At 39.7% G+C, this 17,851-nt stretch overlaps 3 protein-coding genes across 3 annotated transcripts in view; 1 reads left to right on the top strand and 2 right to left on the bottom strand.

Annotated features, from left to right (window-relative positions):
- Nucleotides 1-17,851, bottom strand: part of LOC125903395 (apoptosis-stimulating of p53 protein 2-like) — a 192,481-nt gene that overhangs the window by 34,128 nt on the left and 140,502 nt on the right.
- The window catches only part of lzts2a (leucine zipper, putative tumor suppressor 2a), a 237,700-nt gene that overhangs the window by 176,230 nt on the left and 43,619 nt on the right, over nucleotides 1-17,851 (bottom strand). The gene's annotated exons all lie outside the window — the stretch shown is intronic.
- LOC125903394 (exportin-5-like) lies at nucleotides 1,232-16,571 on the top strand. Its single transcript, XM_049600300.1, is given in 34 exon segments — nucleotides 1,232-1,430; nucleotides 2,025-2,146; nucleotides 2,233-2,305; nucleotides 2,395-2,532; nucleotides 2,845-3,027; nucleotides 3,154-3,180; nucleotides 3,292-3,477; nucleotides 4,784-4,860; nucleotides 4,954-4,998; nucleotides 5,119-5,209; nucleotides 5,789-5,872; nucleotides 6,012-6,137; nucleotides 6,217-6,232; nucleotides 6,235-6,306; nucleotides 6,396-6,524; nucleotides 6,860-6,975; nucleotides 7,079-7,234; nucleotides 7,979-8,020; nucleotides 8,114-8,203; nucleotides 8,372-8,571; nucleotides 8,657-8,759; nucleotides 9,066-9,247; nucleotides 10,582-10,682; nucleotides 10,766-10,862; nucleotides 10,949-11,079; nucleotides 11,254-11,357; nucleotides 11,468-11,514; nucleotides 11,977-12,083; nucleotides 12,856-12,918; nucleotides 13,001-13,095; nucleotides 13,185-13,292; nucleotides 13,732-13,869; nucleotides 14,984-15,148; nucleotides 15,425-16,571. Coding segments are annotated over 34 exon segments (3,663 nt in total). The 5' UTR covers nucleotides 1,232-1,328; the 3' UTR covers nucleotides 15,572-16,571.

Raw genomic sequence — 17,851 nt, 5'->3', positions numbered from 1 at the left:
GCGCAAGAGTTTCAGCCCTTCCTTTCCACATGTCAGCCTTTCCTATGTAAACTTTTTCACTGAAGAAATGTTGACATAGCACAGTAGTAAAATCACAGGTGTAAATAATGTAATTAATTGTGACTGAATTCCATTTAGCTGTGCATGCGGGCTCTCTGTCAGCTTATAGTGACACTTGAATAGAACAGAGGTGTCATTAATGTTAAGTTAGTTTAAGTTAAGTTAGTTAAGTTTGTAAGGGTAACGTAATGCACCCATTGGTGACTGAATAAATGTGACATTTTCCTTTCATACTTGACCTCCCACTTCTTCCAGCTGGAATGACAATAAATCAGAAAACAACTGTTTGCTAATGAGATAAGCGAACAATCTACTATGGAAACCCAGTGCAATATTAAATGACTAAATGAGACATTATTAAATAAATAGAGTAAAATACATAAAGACACCAATGAGTGTGAAATAATTTGAAGAGCTGAGAGTTGAGGGGTTGGTTACTGGTGACTTAACTCCACTGGCATGAATAGTGACATCATGAAATAGGTATTGTTGGGGGAAAGAAGATAATGGAATAAAATCAGACTTTTGAAAAAGTCATTTTAAAAATATATATAATTGAATGTAATTTCTATAAAGAGAATGATGACACAACATACCAGTTGAGTTTGAATCATATTTATAATTAATAATTTCACAGTTTATTGGCTAATTTGTGTACTTATAAGATTGTTTATGTCCTTATATGTTATGCAAGAAGACGAACACTTGGTGCTCCATAGGCTTTCCAGCTTGAGTTATAATTATTATTATTATTATTATTACCATCATCATATTTTTTCGGAATGTATCCTGATTTTATCATTTTGTCTGAGCTGTCTTTTCATTTTGTTGCAATGTTGCAAAAATTCTTGCTTATTATGTTGATTTTCAGTTTTGACCTTCTATTTATTTGTTATCTCTGCGACATTTTATAATATTTTAGCTCGTTACGTTACATTCTCCTTGTGTTTTAAATTTGTTTATTTTTATGGCAAAGCACCGTTTTAAGTGTGTTTTGAAAGGTTATTTTAAAATAAAATGTATTATTATTTTTTTTAACTCAGAGGTGAGTTATCTCTCATTATAGACGATCTTGTTAAAAAAAAAAAAAAATGGCGCTTCGACTACGTCTCCCAGAATTCCCCTTCAACGGCGAGCCACAGGTTCAGGCAGCACATTTTGTGCACGTTGGTACCTCCCTACTCGTACGCAGCTCACTGTCGTGCAGGTGTTTTGCATAAGGGCGCTTCGCTTTCGCCTCAACAGTGTGCCAGACGCTACCTGAAGTCATGGCTGACCAGGTGGCCGCCATGTGTGAGCAGCTTATCAAAGCTGTGAATGTGATGATGGATGCAGAAACGGGCCAAATTTACCGACTGGAGGCCCTAAAGGTAGCACCGTTTTGGGCTGCTAGCTGGCTAGCTAGCCCAGCTTGTCATTTTTTGTAGCTGTTGTGAAAGTAGAGTCAAGTACCTGCATAGATAAATAAAAAGTCTGTTTTTATCGGTATGGTTTGTAACGTTAGTGATAGCGTCAGCCAGACAGTTCATTTACATTTGTTAACGTTAGCTAAATTTACAGTGATGATGATGGCAAGATGGTTTGCGAGCTAGCCGGTGTGCCATGATTATCACCTCACCACCACATCCACTCATATTCATTCATTCATTCATTCATAGAAACAGTAACATCTGGTTCACTACTGACCGTCATGTGGAGTGTTATAACAGACAGAGCTCGATTTAACAACTGTTAACCTAATGTCATGTTGCTATTGGCAACACTGCACCTAGCTTGGATGGCTAGTTGTAGGTTAGCTTTATGCTATTGGAGTGTATATTGTAATGTAGCTGAGGCAGATGTTGCTGTAGCCTCATGCCACTGACACAGTACATGTGTAGGGTAATATTAAGTGTTATTGTAATCTTTAAAATTTCAGTTGGTCTTGGTGTGTGTAATGTAACAAGCTTAATTTCTCACAACAGTTTTGCGAAGAGTTTAAAGAGACGAGCTCCTTCTGTGTTCCATGTGGCTTACAACTAGCAGACAAAGCCCAGCCAGCTGTAGTGAGACACTTTGGTTTGCAAATCCTGGAGCACGTCATCAAGTGAGTGCACCAGAAATCAAATATATCAAATGATAATGACATGATAAAAAGCTGCATATTTAAGAGAAAGCTTATTTTTCTTGCAGGTTCAGATGGAATAACATGCAACAACAGGAGAAAGTCCAGTTGAAGGAGTGTGCCATGCAGTTGTTATCGAATGTAAGTGTGGTGGTAATAACAATCTGTCTTGAGGCTCAGTTGAAACTTCTTTCTGTCACACTTATCTTACTTGTTTTGGGTCTCATCAGGGCACTCATGCCATCCTGGAGGAGGAGAGCCACATTAAAGACGCCCTTTCACGAATCACTGTGGAGATGATAAAGAGAGAATGGCCTCAACACTGGCCAGACATGCTGAAAGAGATGGAGGCTCTCACTAGCCACGGGGTGAGTGACTTTTGTTATGCGGGAAAAAGTATGTTACTGCATATAATTTGTTTCCTTTGCCAATTTGCTTGCAATTTCATTACAATTATGTAACCACTCACATGCAAGTAGGTTAGTCATGTTCATTTGCATTTGGTGTCATCATGTCAACTATGCAACTGGTGGATTTCAGCAACTATGAACCAAGACATCATGTGCAAACTATATTCTTGGCAAAAGCATGCAGTGTTCTAATCCTGTTGTAATGGACTTTTAAAAGTCAAATATAAGTTAATGAAGTAAAAACAAAATATTCACATGTGCCTTTCACAGGAGGCACAGACAGAGCTGGTGATGCTGATCCTGTTGAGGCTGGCGGAGGATGTGATCACCTTCCAGACGTTGCCCACCCAGCGACGCAGAGACATCCAGCAGACACTCACGCAGAACATGGAAAATATCTTCAGCTTCATGATGGCCATTCTGCATGTTAATGTCGAGGACTACCGGAAACTGGTCAGTGGGGTCTTAACTTTTAGTTTGTAGACATAAGACACATTAAGATTATTTTTTTTGTCAGTATTATTATGTTGCTCAAAGTAAAGTGACTTTAATATTTGCCTGACTTTTCTTTTAATCCAGAAAGGGTCACCTGCACATGAACTGCAGGTGAGAAACATCACTGCATTTCTGCCCAAAAATGAATATCTTATGTACTTGACCACTTTGTTTACTTCTGTGTCACACATTCTTCTCTCTTCCTTTATTTTCCACGCTCAGGCCAGAGCTCACTGTCGAGTCGCCGTGGTTACGCTGAACACACTCGCAGGCTACATAGACTGGGTGTCTCTGGTGCACATCACCTCTGGAAACTGTCATCTCCTGGAGATGTTGTGTTTGCTGCTGAGTGAACCGGAGCTGCAGCTGGAGGCCGCGGAGTGTCTGCTCATCGCCATCAGCCGGAAGGTGAGACACACAAGTGGCAGAGGTTAAGGCATACTGCTTGCCTGATAGCTGTGAAGATATTATACCTTCAGTCCCATGTCTGTCTCTGTTAGTCAGATAGTTATGTGTGTGTTATGTCTGTGTGATATCTTAAAACATCTTACCCGGTTTGAATGGAATTTGTGAGAAGGTTAGGCCATGGGTTATGTTAAGAAGTGGTGCAGCTCTGGAGCAGTAGCGCCATCACGTGGCTGTTTGTAACACACTTTTTTTTGGCTCATAACTCCTGAACTGAGAGGTGCGGAAGAGTGTTTTTCTTTGCATTCCTAGTTGGGTTGTAATGATCATTTTCATTGTTGATCAGTCTGTTGTTTATTTTCTTGATTAATCGATTATTTGTTTCCCCTATAAAATGTCAGAACAGTGTGGAAAAATGTCCAAAAAAGCCCAAGATGATGTCCTCATATGTCTTGGTTTGTCCAAGATTTTCAGTTTACTGTCACAGAGGAGTAAAGAAACTAGAAAATATTCACAGGAGCTGGAGTTAGACAATTTGGACTTCTTTTTTCTTAAAAAAAAAAAACCCTCAAACTGGTAAATTGATTATCATACAAGTTATAAATTAATTAAATAATTGACAGCTTATCAATTAATCATTGCAGCTCTAATTCTTAGACAAACCTAGCAGTTTTGCAGTTTTTCTTTCCATGATGACTCCTACAGATTTCATCAAGTCATTAACAAAGTTTATTAAGTGAATATATTGATTAGCCCAAAAAGTTTTGAATTGAATGTATGGTTTTCAGATAAATATTTTTGTAGACTTGGATTATTTGACATTAATTTCCTTGACTCCTGATTAATTGTGCAGTTAAAACTTCTTTTGAATGATGTGTGCACATTTAAAAAATTTGATGGAAAATCATATAGATGGTGCTGTCACTACATCATAATTTAAATGGCTGTAAGTCATGAATCAGACACTGTATAATCCCTTGTATTCCCAAACAGAATTTAGGCGTCCTCCAAAAATCAAATCCACCGACAGCCAATAAACATAACTGTCACTATCACTATGTGTATTTGATGTTGATCCAGATGCAGATTTTTAAATATTAAAATAACTGATTTAAAGGATCATGCAGCCTTGGTGATAGTACGTGCTCTCTAAATCCTTTCTAGTTGGAATATGAAACTGCCTTATCATTAATTATAGAAGCGTAGATGAGATAAGTCACACTATGCTATGCGTGGTTACAGCCTATAAAGTTAACATTAGATTAACAGTAATAAGACTTGTGTAATCAGTTGTGTCTTTCTGCCACAGGGCAAGCTGGAGGATAGGAAGCCGTTCATGCTGCTGTTTGACGATGTGGCCATCCACTACATCCTTTCTGCGGCCCAGTGAGTACAACTGCTTCTCTCCATCATCCCATCATTACAGGCTTCATGCTACCGTTGTCACTGTTACTGAATTGTTTGTGTGTCTGGTGACAGGTCAGCAGATGGACTGGCAATATGTAAGAAATCCCCTGAATCACAGTAAGTAATGAGATGTATCTGCCTACTATGGAGCACAAAGATAAATCTAAAGCAGTGATAAAAACACAAGTTTATTCAGCACACATTGCTGTGACTAATAGTCGTGTGTATATCTTTTAGAGCAGTGGAGGTGGTGGAGCGGCGCTACATCTTCCTGAAGAGGCTGTGTCAGGTGCTGTGTGCTCTGGGAGGACAGCTCTGCTCATTAGTGGTGAGTCTTAATTTGGCCACACATTTTTTCCTGTGTTTACATGGTCTTTTATCAGGGCTTGGGCTGAACAATATGGGACAGTAATCTAATTGAAATTTTTTAGACTGTTGTTGCTCAAAGTGCGGCCTGCGGGCCAGTGGTAGCCCTCAGAAACATTATATGCGGCTCCTGAACCTAAAAATAAAAACACATGCATTATATTTTAGTCATTTGAAGTCCATTTCAATACTTTCACTTTCAGTAGCTTACATTTTGATAACTCCCATCGCCACAGTACTGCTGTGAGCATCAAAGCTTGATCGTGCCATTTTACAAGTTGTTTTCCCCATCTACTGTCATTTGCATATGTCACATGGAGTGTAGGGCAGCGTGTGTGCTCATGGAGCCCACGGGGCTAGGTGTTTCCGAACTTCTGGTCAGTAGGATTGGGTAGCATTAGAAAAATTGCCATTTCAAATTTGAAATTTGTGTACGATTTCGTTCAAACCAAGCTTGGTCCATGTTGACACGTTGTGTACAATCACAAAGGCATGTTTTATCAGTTCAGACTTTTCATTTTAATATATTTTCTCTCCACAGGGTTCAGATGTCGAGGTGGAGGTACCTGCAAATCTCAGCAAGTACATGGAAGCCTTTTTAGCCTTCACTACACATTCCAGTCAGGTGAGATAACAATCATTTACTGGTGGATTTTACTTCAAGCTTTCACCTCTGAATAATTTAGTCAAAGACTGCATTTAAATCTGTAGAATATGAATCCTTCAGCTGTGTTTGATCTTTCTTGCGACTGTTTTATCTGCAGTTTTTGAAGTCGTCCACTCTGCCTTCTTGGGGAGCTCTGTTCAGACATGAGACTCTGTCGAAGGACGCAGTTGTTGTGGAGATGGCCATCAAATTCCTCAGAGCGTCTATGACCAACCTAGTTAAGGTGAGACAGTGATGTCAGTGCTACCACTCCTGGAGTACATGGAAGATGAACAGGTATAACGGTTTGTTTTTCTCTGCAGACTGGATTTCCATCTAGAACGATAGCCCAAGTTGTGAGTACTCCCGTGTGGACTTTGACAGCGATGAGGACTTCAACTCATTCTTTAATTGTAAGTATTATGGATTCTGTTTTACTTCGCTAAACAAGAGTACCCTTTATTTTATGTTGTGTTTCACAGTGTGTGTTCATGCTCAACAGCTTTTCGAGCACAGCAGGGAGAAGTGGTGAGGTGTGCATGTCGTATTGTACCTCTGGAGGCTTTCCAGATAGCAGCAGAGTGGTTACAGTATCAGATCGCCAGCCCTATTGATACTGGTGCTACCACATGTAAGTGTCTGTCCTCATTATTTACATGTTGGGGAAGATTTTTCTGTACATTTGTGGTTGGTTTGGTTAATTTAACATGTAAAATATGCAGCGATATGGAAATAGATTTGGGCTTAGAGGGAGTCCTGATTGGTTAGATTTCCCAACTGCCCCCTCAAGTACAACAGACTGATTTTGATAGTGACGTAGGAATGTGTATGCATGAGCAACATGTGTTTTTGAATTTTTCCTAGCATTCAATTGAAGGACTTTGTTATAAGCAAGTTTACATGATGATGGTCATGAATTTTTACATTTAGCATATTAACCTGACCTCTCTGTCTGCACCTCACCAGCTAAGTCAGCGGAGGGCCTGTGCTCCCTCCTGTCTCCATCAGTGGTCCAGTGGGATGCGATGACCGTCTTCATGGAGTGCATGGTTGGACAGATCTTCAAAAATCTGGAGGAGGAGGTAACAGAAACAATTTTAAGTGACAGAACAAAATTGTGTGAGAAATATGTTGATTATGATGACATGAAGGTTTGTTCCCCTCCCTCTCCCTCTCGCTGTGTAGAAGTTGCCCATAGATCAGAGCATGGAGCTGCTGCAGGCCGTGCTAAACTACGACACCAAAGACCCGCTCATCCTGTCCTGTGTGCTCACCAATGTTTCCGCTCTCTTCCCATTTGTCGTACAAAGACCGCACTTCCTGCCACAGGTCCTCTACAAGGTCAGCTGAGTTGTCATTGGTTACTACATATTACTTATGTGTTTGGAGTACAGAGGCGTCATTATCTGTCTCTGTTCAACCAACTAAATTGTCGGTCTCATGTATTCTGATGAAGGCCGGAAGTGGGCATGGTTTATACCACAAGCCAAGTTAAATCAGAAACTGTATTTCCTCACCAAATATTAATTAGCAGCTCAAGTGCTGTGCCTTCAAAGCATCAAATTGATTTAATAATGGTATAGAATTAGTTATGATATATATCTGTCAACCTGATACTGCAGCTTCTCTGTCTCTTTTTTTAATTTTTATTTTTACCTAAACTTAGTTTTAATATTTAAGTCAGTATGAAATAAATAAGAAATATACCCGTTAAATAATAAATTATTTAATAAATAATTATGGCTATGATATAATTCCTGAAATAAGGAAGAAGAATAAATGAATAAATTAATATGAATATATATGTCATACAATATAGTTCATTAAATAAATAAATAAATAGGTTTTTAATAAAAACAAAGGTCTTTTTTCAACAGACTACTTTTATTTATTTCAGGAGACTTTTATTTCATAATTATTTCAAGAGCCTTTTATTACCTAATACCACATTTATTTTCTAGCTCTTTTTATTTCCTGTCTCATGTCTCCTGTATCATGAAATACTTGGTAGGGTATTAGTGGATGCTGAATCATTACATACCCAATCAAAATACCTTACAGTATTTTATTCTTTTGTCCCTGCAGCTGTTTAAAGCCATCACATTTGAGATTGATCAGGAAAATAAGGTGAGTTTACCTTCACAGAAAGCAAATATCAGTGATTTTCCTTATCTGTAATGTCGAAGAGGAAAAACTAAATTGTCCGACTGACATCTCCAGGCACCTCGGACCCGAGCCGTAAAGAACGTGAGGAGGCACGCCTGTTCTTCCATCATCAAAATTTGCCGGGATTACCCACAGTTCATTTTGGTAAGTGTGTATGTCTCCCAGTGAAAGTAAAACAGCATGAATTAGATTATACTTGCTCTCAGTTGATGGATTCTATGCTCAACATGTGTACCTGAAGTACATCGTGCTGATGAATAGGCATGAGTAAATATTTGGGACTTTAACATAATTTATTTTCTCCTCTTCCAGCCTTGTTTTGAGATGTTTTACAATCACGTGAAGAAGCTGTTCTCCAGCGACGCCACGCTCACTCACATGGAGAAATGCTCGCTGATGGAAGCTCTGGTGCTCATCAGTAACCAATTCAAAGACTTTGCAAAGCAGAAGGCGTTTCTAGATGAACTGATGGCTTCAGTGGTAGCAGAATGGACCTCAGACGAGATGAGACAGTGCGTTTCTCTCTTTTTCCCTCAAATTGAACATGACATGTTTTAGTGTCCTGACAGATAATTGACTGTCTTCTTTGTGTTTCAGTGTGCTGTGGAACCCTGCCATGTTCCTGTCCTTTGTTGGCGCTGATCAGGTGGTCACCGAGCAAAATAAAGATAAAGACACAGTGGGGCTCAATAGAGGGCGGGTAAGTGTGTAGACTGAGTGATTATGTCAGCTATAAGGACTGTAGCATTTCAACGTAGATTTGCTTACTTCACGCTAATGTGTAAGACACTGCAAGGAACGTCATTAGTTTTGCAGGTATTTTGTTATTAATTAAAGTATTGGACAATTTGGATTTTTACCTGATGATGATGATGATGATGATGATGATGATGACGTGTGAGGTGACATAATCCGTGTCACTAACATGTCTACAAAAAGCTTGTAGTTAGCTATAACAACATAGTAATCGTTTAACTGATTGTTTCTTTTTTTGACTTTCCTCTAGTTGAGTTTCTGCTTGTACGCCATGTTGGGGGTGGTGAAGCGAGCACGCTGGCCTGCAGACCTGGAGGAAGCTAAGGCTGGTGGCTTTGTGATGGGCTACACCCCTGCTGGAACACCCATCTACAGAAACCCCTGCACCGCCCAGTTTTTGGCCTTGCTGCCCAACCTGCTGGCTCTAATCAGGTACGCATGTCGGTTGACACCAAAAACTTGTGTTCAGTCATGTTTCCATTGTGTGGAACTAACACACATCATCGCATTATGCCCATATCAGGACATTTACACATAGTTTGAACAAACATGGCACTCTTTTTTAGGTGTCGGGCAGCTCTTCTGCCGGCCCCTCTTTTATTTGCCAGTGTTTTTATTATTCTTGCTACGAGGAAATGTGCCCTCTCATGAATATATAAAAACAGGCTAATGCCAAACTTCCTCAACTGGCAGTTTGGGCTAGTAGTCCTGACGGAGATGCTACAGCAACCGTCTCAAGTTTAAAGCTTTGAAAATTTATAACTTATCAGCCATATAGCCTACGACTTTCACCGAAATGTAGCCACACATGAGCAGAAATGCTCGGATGCTTCATCCTGCAGGAGTTAGAAAGTCTATCACTCAGTTTTTCTTAAACTGTAAACTAAATAAACCTATTTCCGGCTACATTTTTTTTGCAGAATAAACATGTTAATACCTACTCAGGCATTGTGCTATGTGAGTTAGAGTGACATAATTTCAAAGATAATTTTATTTTAAGTTAGTTAGATAATTATGGTCCAGACATTTCAGATCTGGCCTTAATTTTTAGGTGAGACATGTATGTGGGTGGTTGACGTAAAAGGGTTATCATTCAATACGTTTACATGACGTTAGAGAAAATCGATTAATTGTGTTAGTCCAACTAAAACCAGGCTTTTAAAATATGTGTAAACATTGTAGTCTGAATGAAGTCGTATTAAATCAAATTTCTTAAAATCGCTTTGGAGTTGAATTATTCCTGCACGTATACAGTCAATGGGACCCAAACTGGCCAAGACGCTCTCACCTCCACAGTTTCCGCCTCGGCTTTGACCCAGAAATTGAATAGCATTAAACATATAACAGAAGAAGAAGCCGGTGACAACATGGTGAAATCTACATCCAGAGCTGTGCATTTTTGGATGTGTGAAATGTACAGAGCTGTAAAGTTGTCCACCATGGTATAAGTTTGTTGCTAGATAACTGTAGCTAACTTGTATGTCAATTGTTTGGGAAAAGGGTCCAGTACTAACAAGCTGAAAGGGACATATCACCACCTATCATAGAGGACTCGGACATACTTCGGTCAATAAATAGATTCCCCTCCTGTGCTTGAATACTGGGACAAGGACTGTAGTCCAATTAAATGGCCTAGTTGAGCTATAACTGTAGCTTGACTTAACTGTGCATGCAAACGTACTAAGCGTCTCCAACAGTGTCTCACTAATACTTACTACTATTGTACTGATCTGTGACCAGTCTGTTTTCTTTACTCCTCACTGCAGGACTCACAACAGTCTGTTCTTGCCAGAGAACATGGCTCGTCTGAGTGAGACCTTCTCCAGGGCCCATGAGGTGATGGATGCAGAGAAAAATGTGGTTCTTGGTAAGAGGAGCGTTTTGCTCATTAGTGAGCTGTCATCTGAACGGACTGTGGTTAAACAGTCTCGTTTTGTGTGCCTCTTCCAGGTCTCTCTCAGCATCTTCTGGATATTTATGACTCTCCTGTGTATAGAACCAACCTGGAGCGAATGCAGGGATTTTTCACCACATTGTATGACAACTGGTGAGGATTTTCCCCAAATTTTTCTTTCATATTGGTTATACCTCACGTGCTGTTGCAGATTAAATTGTGTCTCTTTCCCTCTGTAGCTTCCATGTGCTGGGAAATGCAGGTCTGTCCCTGCAGCAAGAATTCTACACCATTGAGAGGTTGGCAGAAGAAATCACTGGCTCTGCTTTCGTCTCCCTCGACCATGTGCCTGACCACAGACTTCAGCCCCATGATTCATATCCTTTGCTTTTTTGCTTGGTTTGACTTGCCAGTTTTTGGTTTCCATGCTTTAGTCAGTGGTTTGATGCACATAGGTGTAAAAGCTCTTTTTCCTAGACTCACTTTAGATGAATACTACTCTGCATTAACAAAGCTTTATGTTAACATGTAATTTCCTTAACTGGTGCACGTGTATTTTTGAGGCAGTTGGTGATATCATGCCCTCAGGAGTACTACAACAGTCTACTCTGCCCCCTGCTGGGACCTCTGTTCGCCTACATGCTGCAGGTCAGATCTCCACACTCTGCAGCACTTATCATTAATCTCACCATCAGATAGACTATATTCATTCAGTCACTGTTGTTTTCTCACAACCTCACTTTTGTTTCATACTACAGAGACTCAACATCAAGTGGCAGGTCATCAACCAGAGGACCTCTGTCAAGTAAGCTGTTTGTTTCTGTATGTTTTTGTGTATATATCAGGAAGCTGGAAATTATGTATTTAAAAACAGTTAGTTCCCTCAACAAGTTCCCTCCCCCAGCTTTAGCTCTTTGGTCATAATTCTTACTGTAACAGTTAAGGCACTCAAATACTGGTATATTGTCGATAAGAATAACTAAATAACAAAAATAAGCAACACAGATGTCAGTAATGCTCTTCAGACTCTGACCTTTTAGCAGTTGCAGCTTGCAGTTGCCTTTTGAACAGGGAGGCACAACTCAGTGACTAAAACTGAAATTGTTTTGACACCATGTCCCAGGACATGAGACTATGAACGTTTGAACTGTGGTTTCGCTCTTGGTTTCAGAACTGTTACACCTCTTTTGGTAAATATGTTATATGTTTAATTCTTTGATGACTTAAACTGGATATGTGGACTAACTGGTAACCTGTTTGTCTATAGTGGGGAGGATGAGGAGGAGGTGGTGCGTCAGGATAGCCAGGTGACGCAGGAGATGCTGGAGGAGCAGCTGGTGCGCCTGCTCACCAGGGAGGTGCTGGATCTGCTCAGTAAGTTTCAACATCTCTGTTAACTTCTCCTGTATCCATACAAGTTGAGCAAACAGTTGGGGGGTGTTAGAAGGAATTAAAAGTGAAATATATGAAGGGGTGGTGAAACATCAAATTAATACAGACTCAGTATAATGATAATTCATCACCCGAAAATGTTATAAACAGATTGTTTTGAAATAATAAGTAATAATAATAAGTATTTAACAAAGAAAGAAGTGTATTAACCGGCATTACATTGAGCACTCTGTGCCAGCCACTTTGCATTTGTCGGCATAAGTATTGATTAGAAATAAAAATTTTATTACAATGATGTTACACTTGTTTTATGATAGCAATATAATGTCCCTGTCTAAACTCGCTGTAAAACGAAGCGTGACGTGAAGCCCGAGATTAATTCCTTAATACTGCTAATGCACTTTAGTCATGTGGTATGGTTGTGTTCGTACCAGCTACACAGGCTAAAAACGGTTTCAGAACACATCAGGAAAGTGCAAGTATCAGCCATAATTCCTGGATAGAGCTGAGACTCTGCATATTGTGGTAGATCAGACTGTGTTGCTTCCAATGGGATTCATTTTGGGTGACTAACAACCTCTTACCTGGGTTTAAAGTCATTTAGCTCGACTGTACAGTACCAAACTAAAATAGCCAAGATACTGAGGATGATTTTTGATGTTGCATATTGAAAAGGTACTAAAAAATATGAGGTGTGTCTGAACAGCTTTTACTCATAATGCTACATAATACTTGTCTTCTCCTTTTTTTCTAGCTGTGAGCTGTGTTTCCAGAAAAGGGCCTGAACCAGCTGCAAATAATAAGGAGGAAGTAGATGGTGAGAGTCAAATTTAAACCATTCGAATCAATAGTTTGATTTTGTGTGTTTCTATTCTGACAAGCATCTCACACTCTCATAGAGGAAGACATGATGATGGATTCGGTGCAGACGGCGACTCCTGCTCAGCCCACAGAGGAGCTCACTGAGCTGGGAAAATGTCTGATGAAACATGAGGTCAGCCTGAGACATTACAGTCAGAGGACAGTATGGTCACTCATTAAATGCTGCATGTAAACTCAATGTTTCTCCTTTTCTTTGCCCAGAGTATCTACATGACCATGTTGACCCTCTCCTTCACCTCACTGTCGTGGAAGGACACCACGAACTGTCACCGCACTGCCTCCATGGTCTGCTGGACACTTCTGCGGCAGGTAGGGATGTAATGGTACACAAAAGTCAGGACTCACTTCATACCCAAGGAGTCACAGATTGGGGTGAGTTCAGTACAGTGGAACCCCGCCCCATTTTGCCCACTGCCAGCTTCGTTAAGGCATTTTCATTATTAAAAAAAAGAAAAGAAAGTAAAACATGGGCTCACCTGGTAGAGCGTGTACATTTAGTCTCTACCTCAGCAACTTGCGTATGATTCCAGCCTGGGCCCTTTGATGCACGCCCCCAACCTAAAAGATGCACTTGTATTTTCATTTAAACCTTTGCCACCTTTCTGACCACTGACGTATTTCTATCTCTCTGTAACCCCTCTGAAATACTAACTCAATGCCTGTGATCTGAAAGATGACTTTAGAAAGTATCTTAAATTGCCACATATTGCTAAAGCTTTCCTCCCACATCCACTCTGTGTCTCTTCAGGTCGTAGGGGGTAATCTTCTTCCCGAGGCAGTCACATGGTTTTATACCAGTGTTCTTAGGGGCCTTCAGGTTCACGGGCAGCATGAGGTCTGCAACTCCACCCTCTCTCAGCTGGCGATGCTCATCTATGAAAACCTGGTGAGGCTAAAGGCGGTATTCTCTGTCATATCTGCTCTTAATGTCTGCCTTTGTTTTTCAGTTTTCAGCTGCAGCTTACCGTTATTTTTGTTATTGATTAACGTGGCCAATATTTTCTTGATTGTTTAAGATGTCAGGAAGTGGTTAAAAAGACCACAGTGAGGTTTTCAAATTACAGGTTTTAGGTTTTATAGAGTCCTAAACCCAAAGATGTTCAGTTTACTATCATGTGACAGAGAAAAGCAGGAAATCCTCTTAGTTGGGAGCTGGAATCTGTGAATCTTTGGGGGTTTTGCATGAAAAATGACTCCAAACAATGAATCCAGTGTCAAAGTAGTTTCTGGTTTATTTGCTTTAATGTCACAATACCAGAATTTCAAACTGTGATTTAATACTAGTATAAAAAAATGACCTCTTTGTGGGGCGTCGGTAGCGTAGTGGATAGTGCCAATGCCTCATGTACAGAGGCATCGCCTCGCTGCAGCGGCCGCGGGTTGGAATCCAGCTCGCGGCCCTTTGCTGCATGTCAGTCCCCACTTTCTCTGTGTCCCCCTTTCACTCACTGTCCTGTCATTAAACGCAAAAAGCCAAAAAAAAATCTTTTTAAGACCTCTTTGGATGCTAATAAAAAATAGAAAATAAAAGGATTATTATATTATTTTATTAACAACCTGCATAGTGTGCTTGTGCAGAGGAAGTCACTTAACACATACTGACACATTTGATAGGTTTGTTGCTCGAGTAAATGCTGAAACAGCCACAGATTGAGGACCAGCGTATTTTCTTCCCAGGTGTTTCATCTGTGCAGCTTGAAAATCTGATTCTAGATCGTTGTTTTTTTTTGTTTGTTTTTCTAAAGGTTTGGTACTTAAAATACTTAATAGAATATGTAATTATTGAAGATCATATTGTTTTGAACATGTGGCATTAAAAAAGTATCCAACTATCGATACTTTTGACAACCTTAATTTGATGTCAGTCAGCTCTAAAGTCATGTAGTACCAGTTTCTTTAGTGGTAATATAATACAGTAGTTTCTGTCTGTGCAGCTTTCAAGTTAATTGCTGAAAATGCATCTCTTGTAATCTCCTTGCCTCTCTGTCCATCTCTCTCAGCGGCCTCGCTACATCGAGCTGAAAGCCGTTATGACTCAGATCCCAAACATCAATGTTGATGCTCTGGACCAGTATGACCACAGGCTCATGGACCCCAACGCCCAGAAGATGGGAGACAAGAAGAGGAAAGACCAGTTCAAGAAGCTCATTGCAGGAACTGTTGGGGTAATGTCACATTTAACCACTAGAGGGCAGTGCTTCTCTGTTATATCCCACTGTAGCTGCTCATCACAAGTGACCAGAGAAACCAGAGCCTAACAGCACAAGTCATTACTCAGCAGTGTGATTCTGGCTGTGCTGTAAATCTAATGTGCTCGGCAGCAAAAAAAAAATAAAAAAGTGCAGCAGCTCAACAGGGCTGTACACTGTAATGAAATTCTTTCTGGTAGATCTCGGATAGCTCTGTGTAACCTCTCCTCTCTCTGCCCCCCCCCCCAACAGAAAGCTCTGTGCCAGCAGTTCAGGAAGGAGGTTCATATCCGGAATCTTCCATCCCTCTTTAAAAAGCCGAAACCAGACAGCGATGTAACCAACAGTGAGGCGCTGGGCCTGGCAGCTCTCTTCACCCCGGAGAATGATGCCCTGTAGGAAGACAGCGGATCTGATGAACTTCATACTGACTGAGGACGCGGTTATGTGTACAAACTCACCGTCCTCCAGCTGGGGCTCTACCTAACATAACTGTCAACACCTCTGTTGTTCAATCTTTAATCCAGCTCTCATTGTGCCACCGCACGACTCATGAATTACACCTTTCCATCAGTCATTTATGCAAGCTATTATCACACAGAAGAGCAAACTACTTCTCCATCTCTCGCTCATACCAATAAAGGAGGTATATGAGCTACGGAGATTAGAAGTAAATATTTCAGATTAAAGAATGGCCTGTGTCTGTGTCAGATTGGGTTAAGAGATGATCTTAAAATAGCAGACTAACCATTAATATTTGCTCTGCAGCAGAAGCTTCATCGAGCCACAAAACTACTTTGATTCTGTCGTTTCATGTTTTCATTTTAAGGGGCAATATGTGCCCATTGCTCAGCATCACGCACACTAAGCATGTCTGTTTATGGGACGAGGGAATCAAACTGAGAGCCCCGCTGAGGTTTGATATTCAGCATACAAGTGGGCATCTAATGATGTCCAAACAAACAAAGCCAGTAGAGCCAATAGCTGCAGGAGTAGCCTGTTAGGAAGGAGAGTGTGTGTGTTTGTGTCACTTGTGGAGAGGAGGAGACTGTTTGTACTCAAAAGAAAAACTCTTAAATTCAGAGGTCAGTGTTGGCAGATATGTTGTGTGACCATGCTGCTGCTGTCGAGGCTGTTACATTCTGGGTCAAGAAGAAGAAAAACCTTGGACACATAATGGTGCACATTTCTTTATTTGCTGTATTTTTATCTGACTGAAGCAGGCTCAACTGCAGTCTGATTCTGAAGGATGTGCTGAAGGGTACCTCAGGTGCGACGTTCCCCAACATGGGGTGAAGATGCTTTATGGAAACGTACTCTAAGAAAGAAAACAAAGCAGCTGGATTGTGTTTTCATGAATGGTTATTATAGATATAAATATGAATGACCATTTTCTAGTTTGCAGATATTAAGTAGTTGTTTTAGGCTGCTTGCTTTTGCCCGTTCTTCATATCGGCACACTTTACTGTACACAGCCCACGGACTGTTCTGAATTGCTTATTTAATGCATATCATACTACAAAGAATTAATACAGCCACATTTTGTGCCAAAACACTCACAGTAGACCTATTTGACAAACGTGACCAGACATTTGTGTGTGAAAAGCAAAACCTACTAAGATTCAACTTTTATGAAGATTATCTAAGGGTGGACTCGACGACTAATGTGTAGCTTAATCCAAGTCTTTCTGTTGTTTTCTAGCTGTTCAGTTTGTGATTGTATTCTGTTTTTCATGTCTTGTTTTTTATGTGTTTGTACTGGTTTTTCCAGTCGTATGAAAAAGACGAACCAGCACTACATTCCCCCATTGTCTCAAGGATTGTTTTTAAGCATAATTTGATGGGTGTGTTTTGCTCCTTCATGGTAGAGAATGATTTGCTTTGTGATGTCTAGATTCAGACCAAAATTATTTGGAGTTGTTTGAGCTTTCACTTTAAATGCATCTAGACTGGTCTGCACTTAAGATAATTATTGCAAACAGGTTCACATCATACTTGCACAGGAATAAGAACATTTATGAAGCTTGACTTTCCAGTGAATTCTCCTGTCTTTGTCATGACTGTTTGTTCACATGCGGCCATTTTTTTAAAAAAAAAAAAAGCTTGTCCAACACTAAAATATTCTGTACAAAGGAGAAAATAGGCTTTTTAAAAGTGTAGTGTGGTTTATATTTTGTTGTTTTTAAATAAAAAAAGATCGATCTTGATTTCAGTTTATCTCTCATTTTCTTTCTTTAAAAAAAAAATTAGAATAAAGACAGAAGTATTTAAAGTTTAAAAGATGATTTCTTCATTACTATAGATCGACATATTTGGGTCTTATTAATTATTATTTGTTTTTGTTGCATATACACCACTTTAAACATTTTGCAAAATGACCAACACGAGGACATAGTTGTAAATATACATTTGGGTGAAATAAAATTTAAAATAAAAAAAATAAATAATGTGGAAAAATAAATTATACCTTTAAAGAAGCATAAGCCTACATTTCTTTTTCTTTCTGTCACCATTTTTAAGTTTTGTACTACATTATAATGATTTTAGTAACATTACATTGACATCATAAATATTTTTTTTTAACATTTAGGCTATTAAATGTCTCAACTAAAATAAAAATTAAATGTGTATATACATTGACAGATCTTCAGAGCTACCCTGCTCATTAAATATATGCAG

The sequence above is a fragment of the Epinephelus fuscoguttatus genome, linkage group LG16, assembly GCF_011397635.1.
Source record: "Epinephelus fuscoguttatus linkage group LG16, E.fuscoguttatus.final_Chr_v1".
Taxonomy (NCBI): Eukaryota; Metazoa; Chordata; class Actinopteri; order Perciformes; family Serranidae; genus Epinephelus; species Epinephelus fuscoguttatus.
The sequence above is the reverse complement of the archived record's forward strand: the minus strand, read 5'-3'. Positions and strand labels throughout refer to the sequence as shown.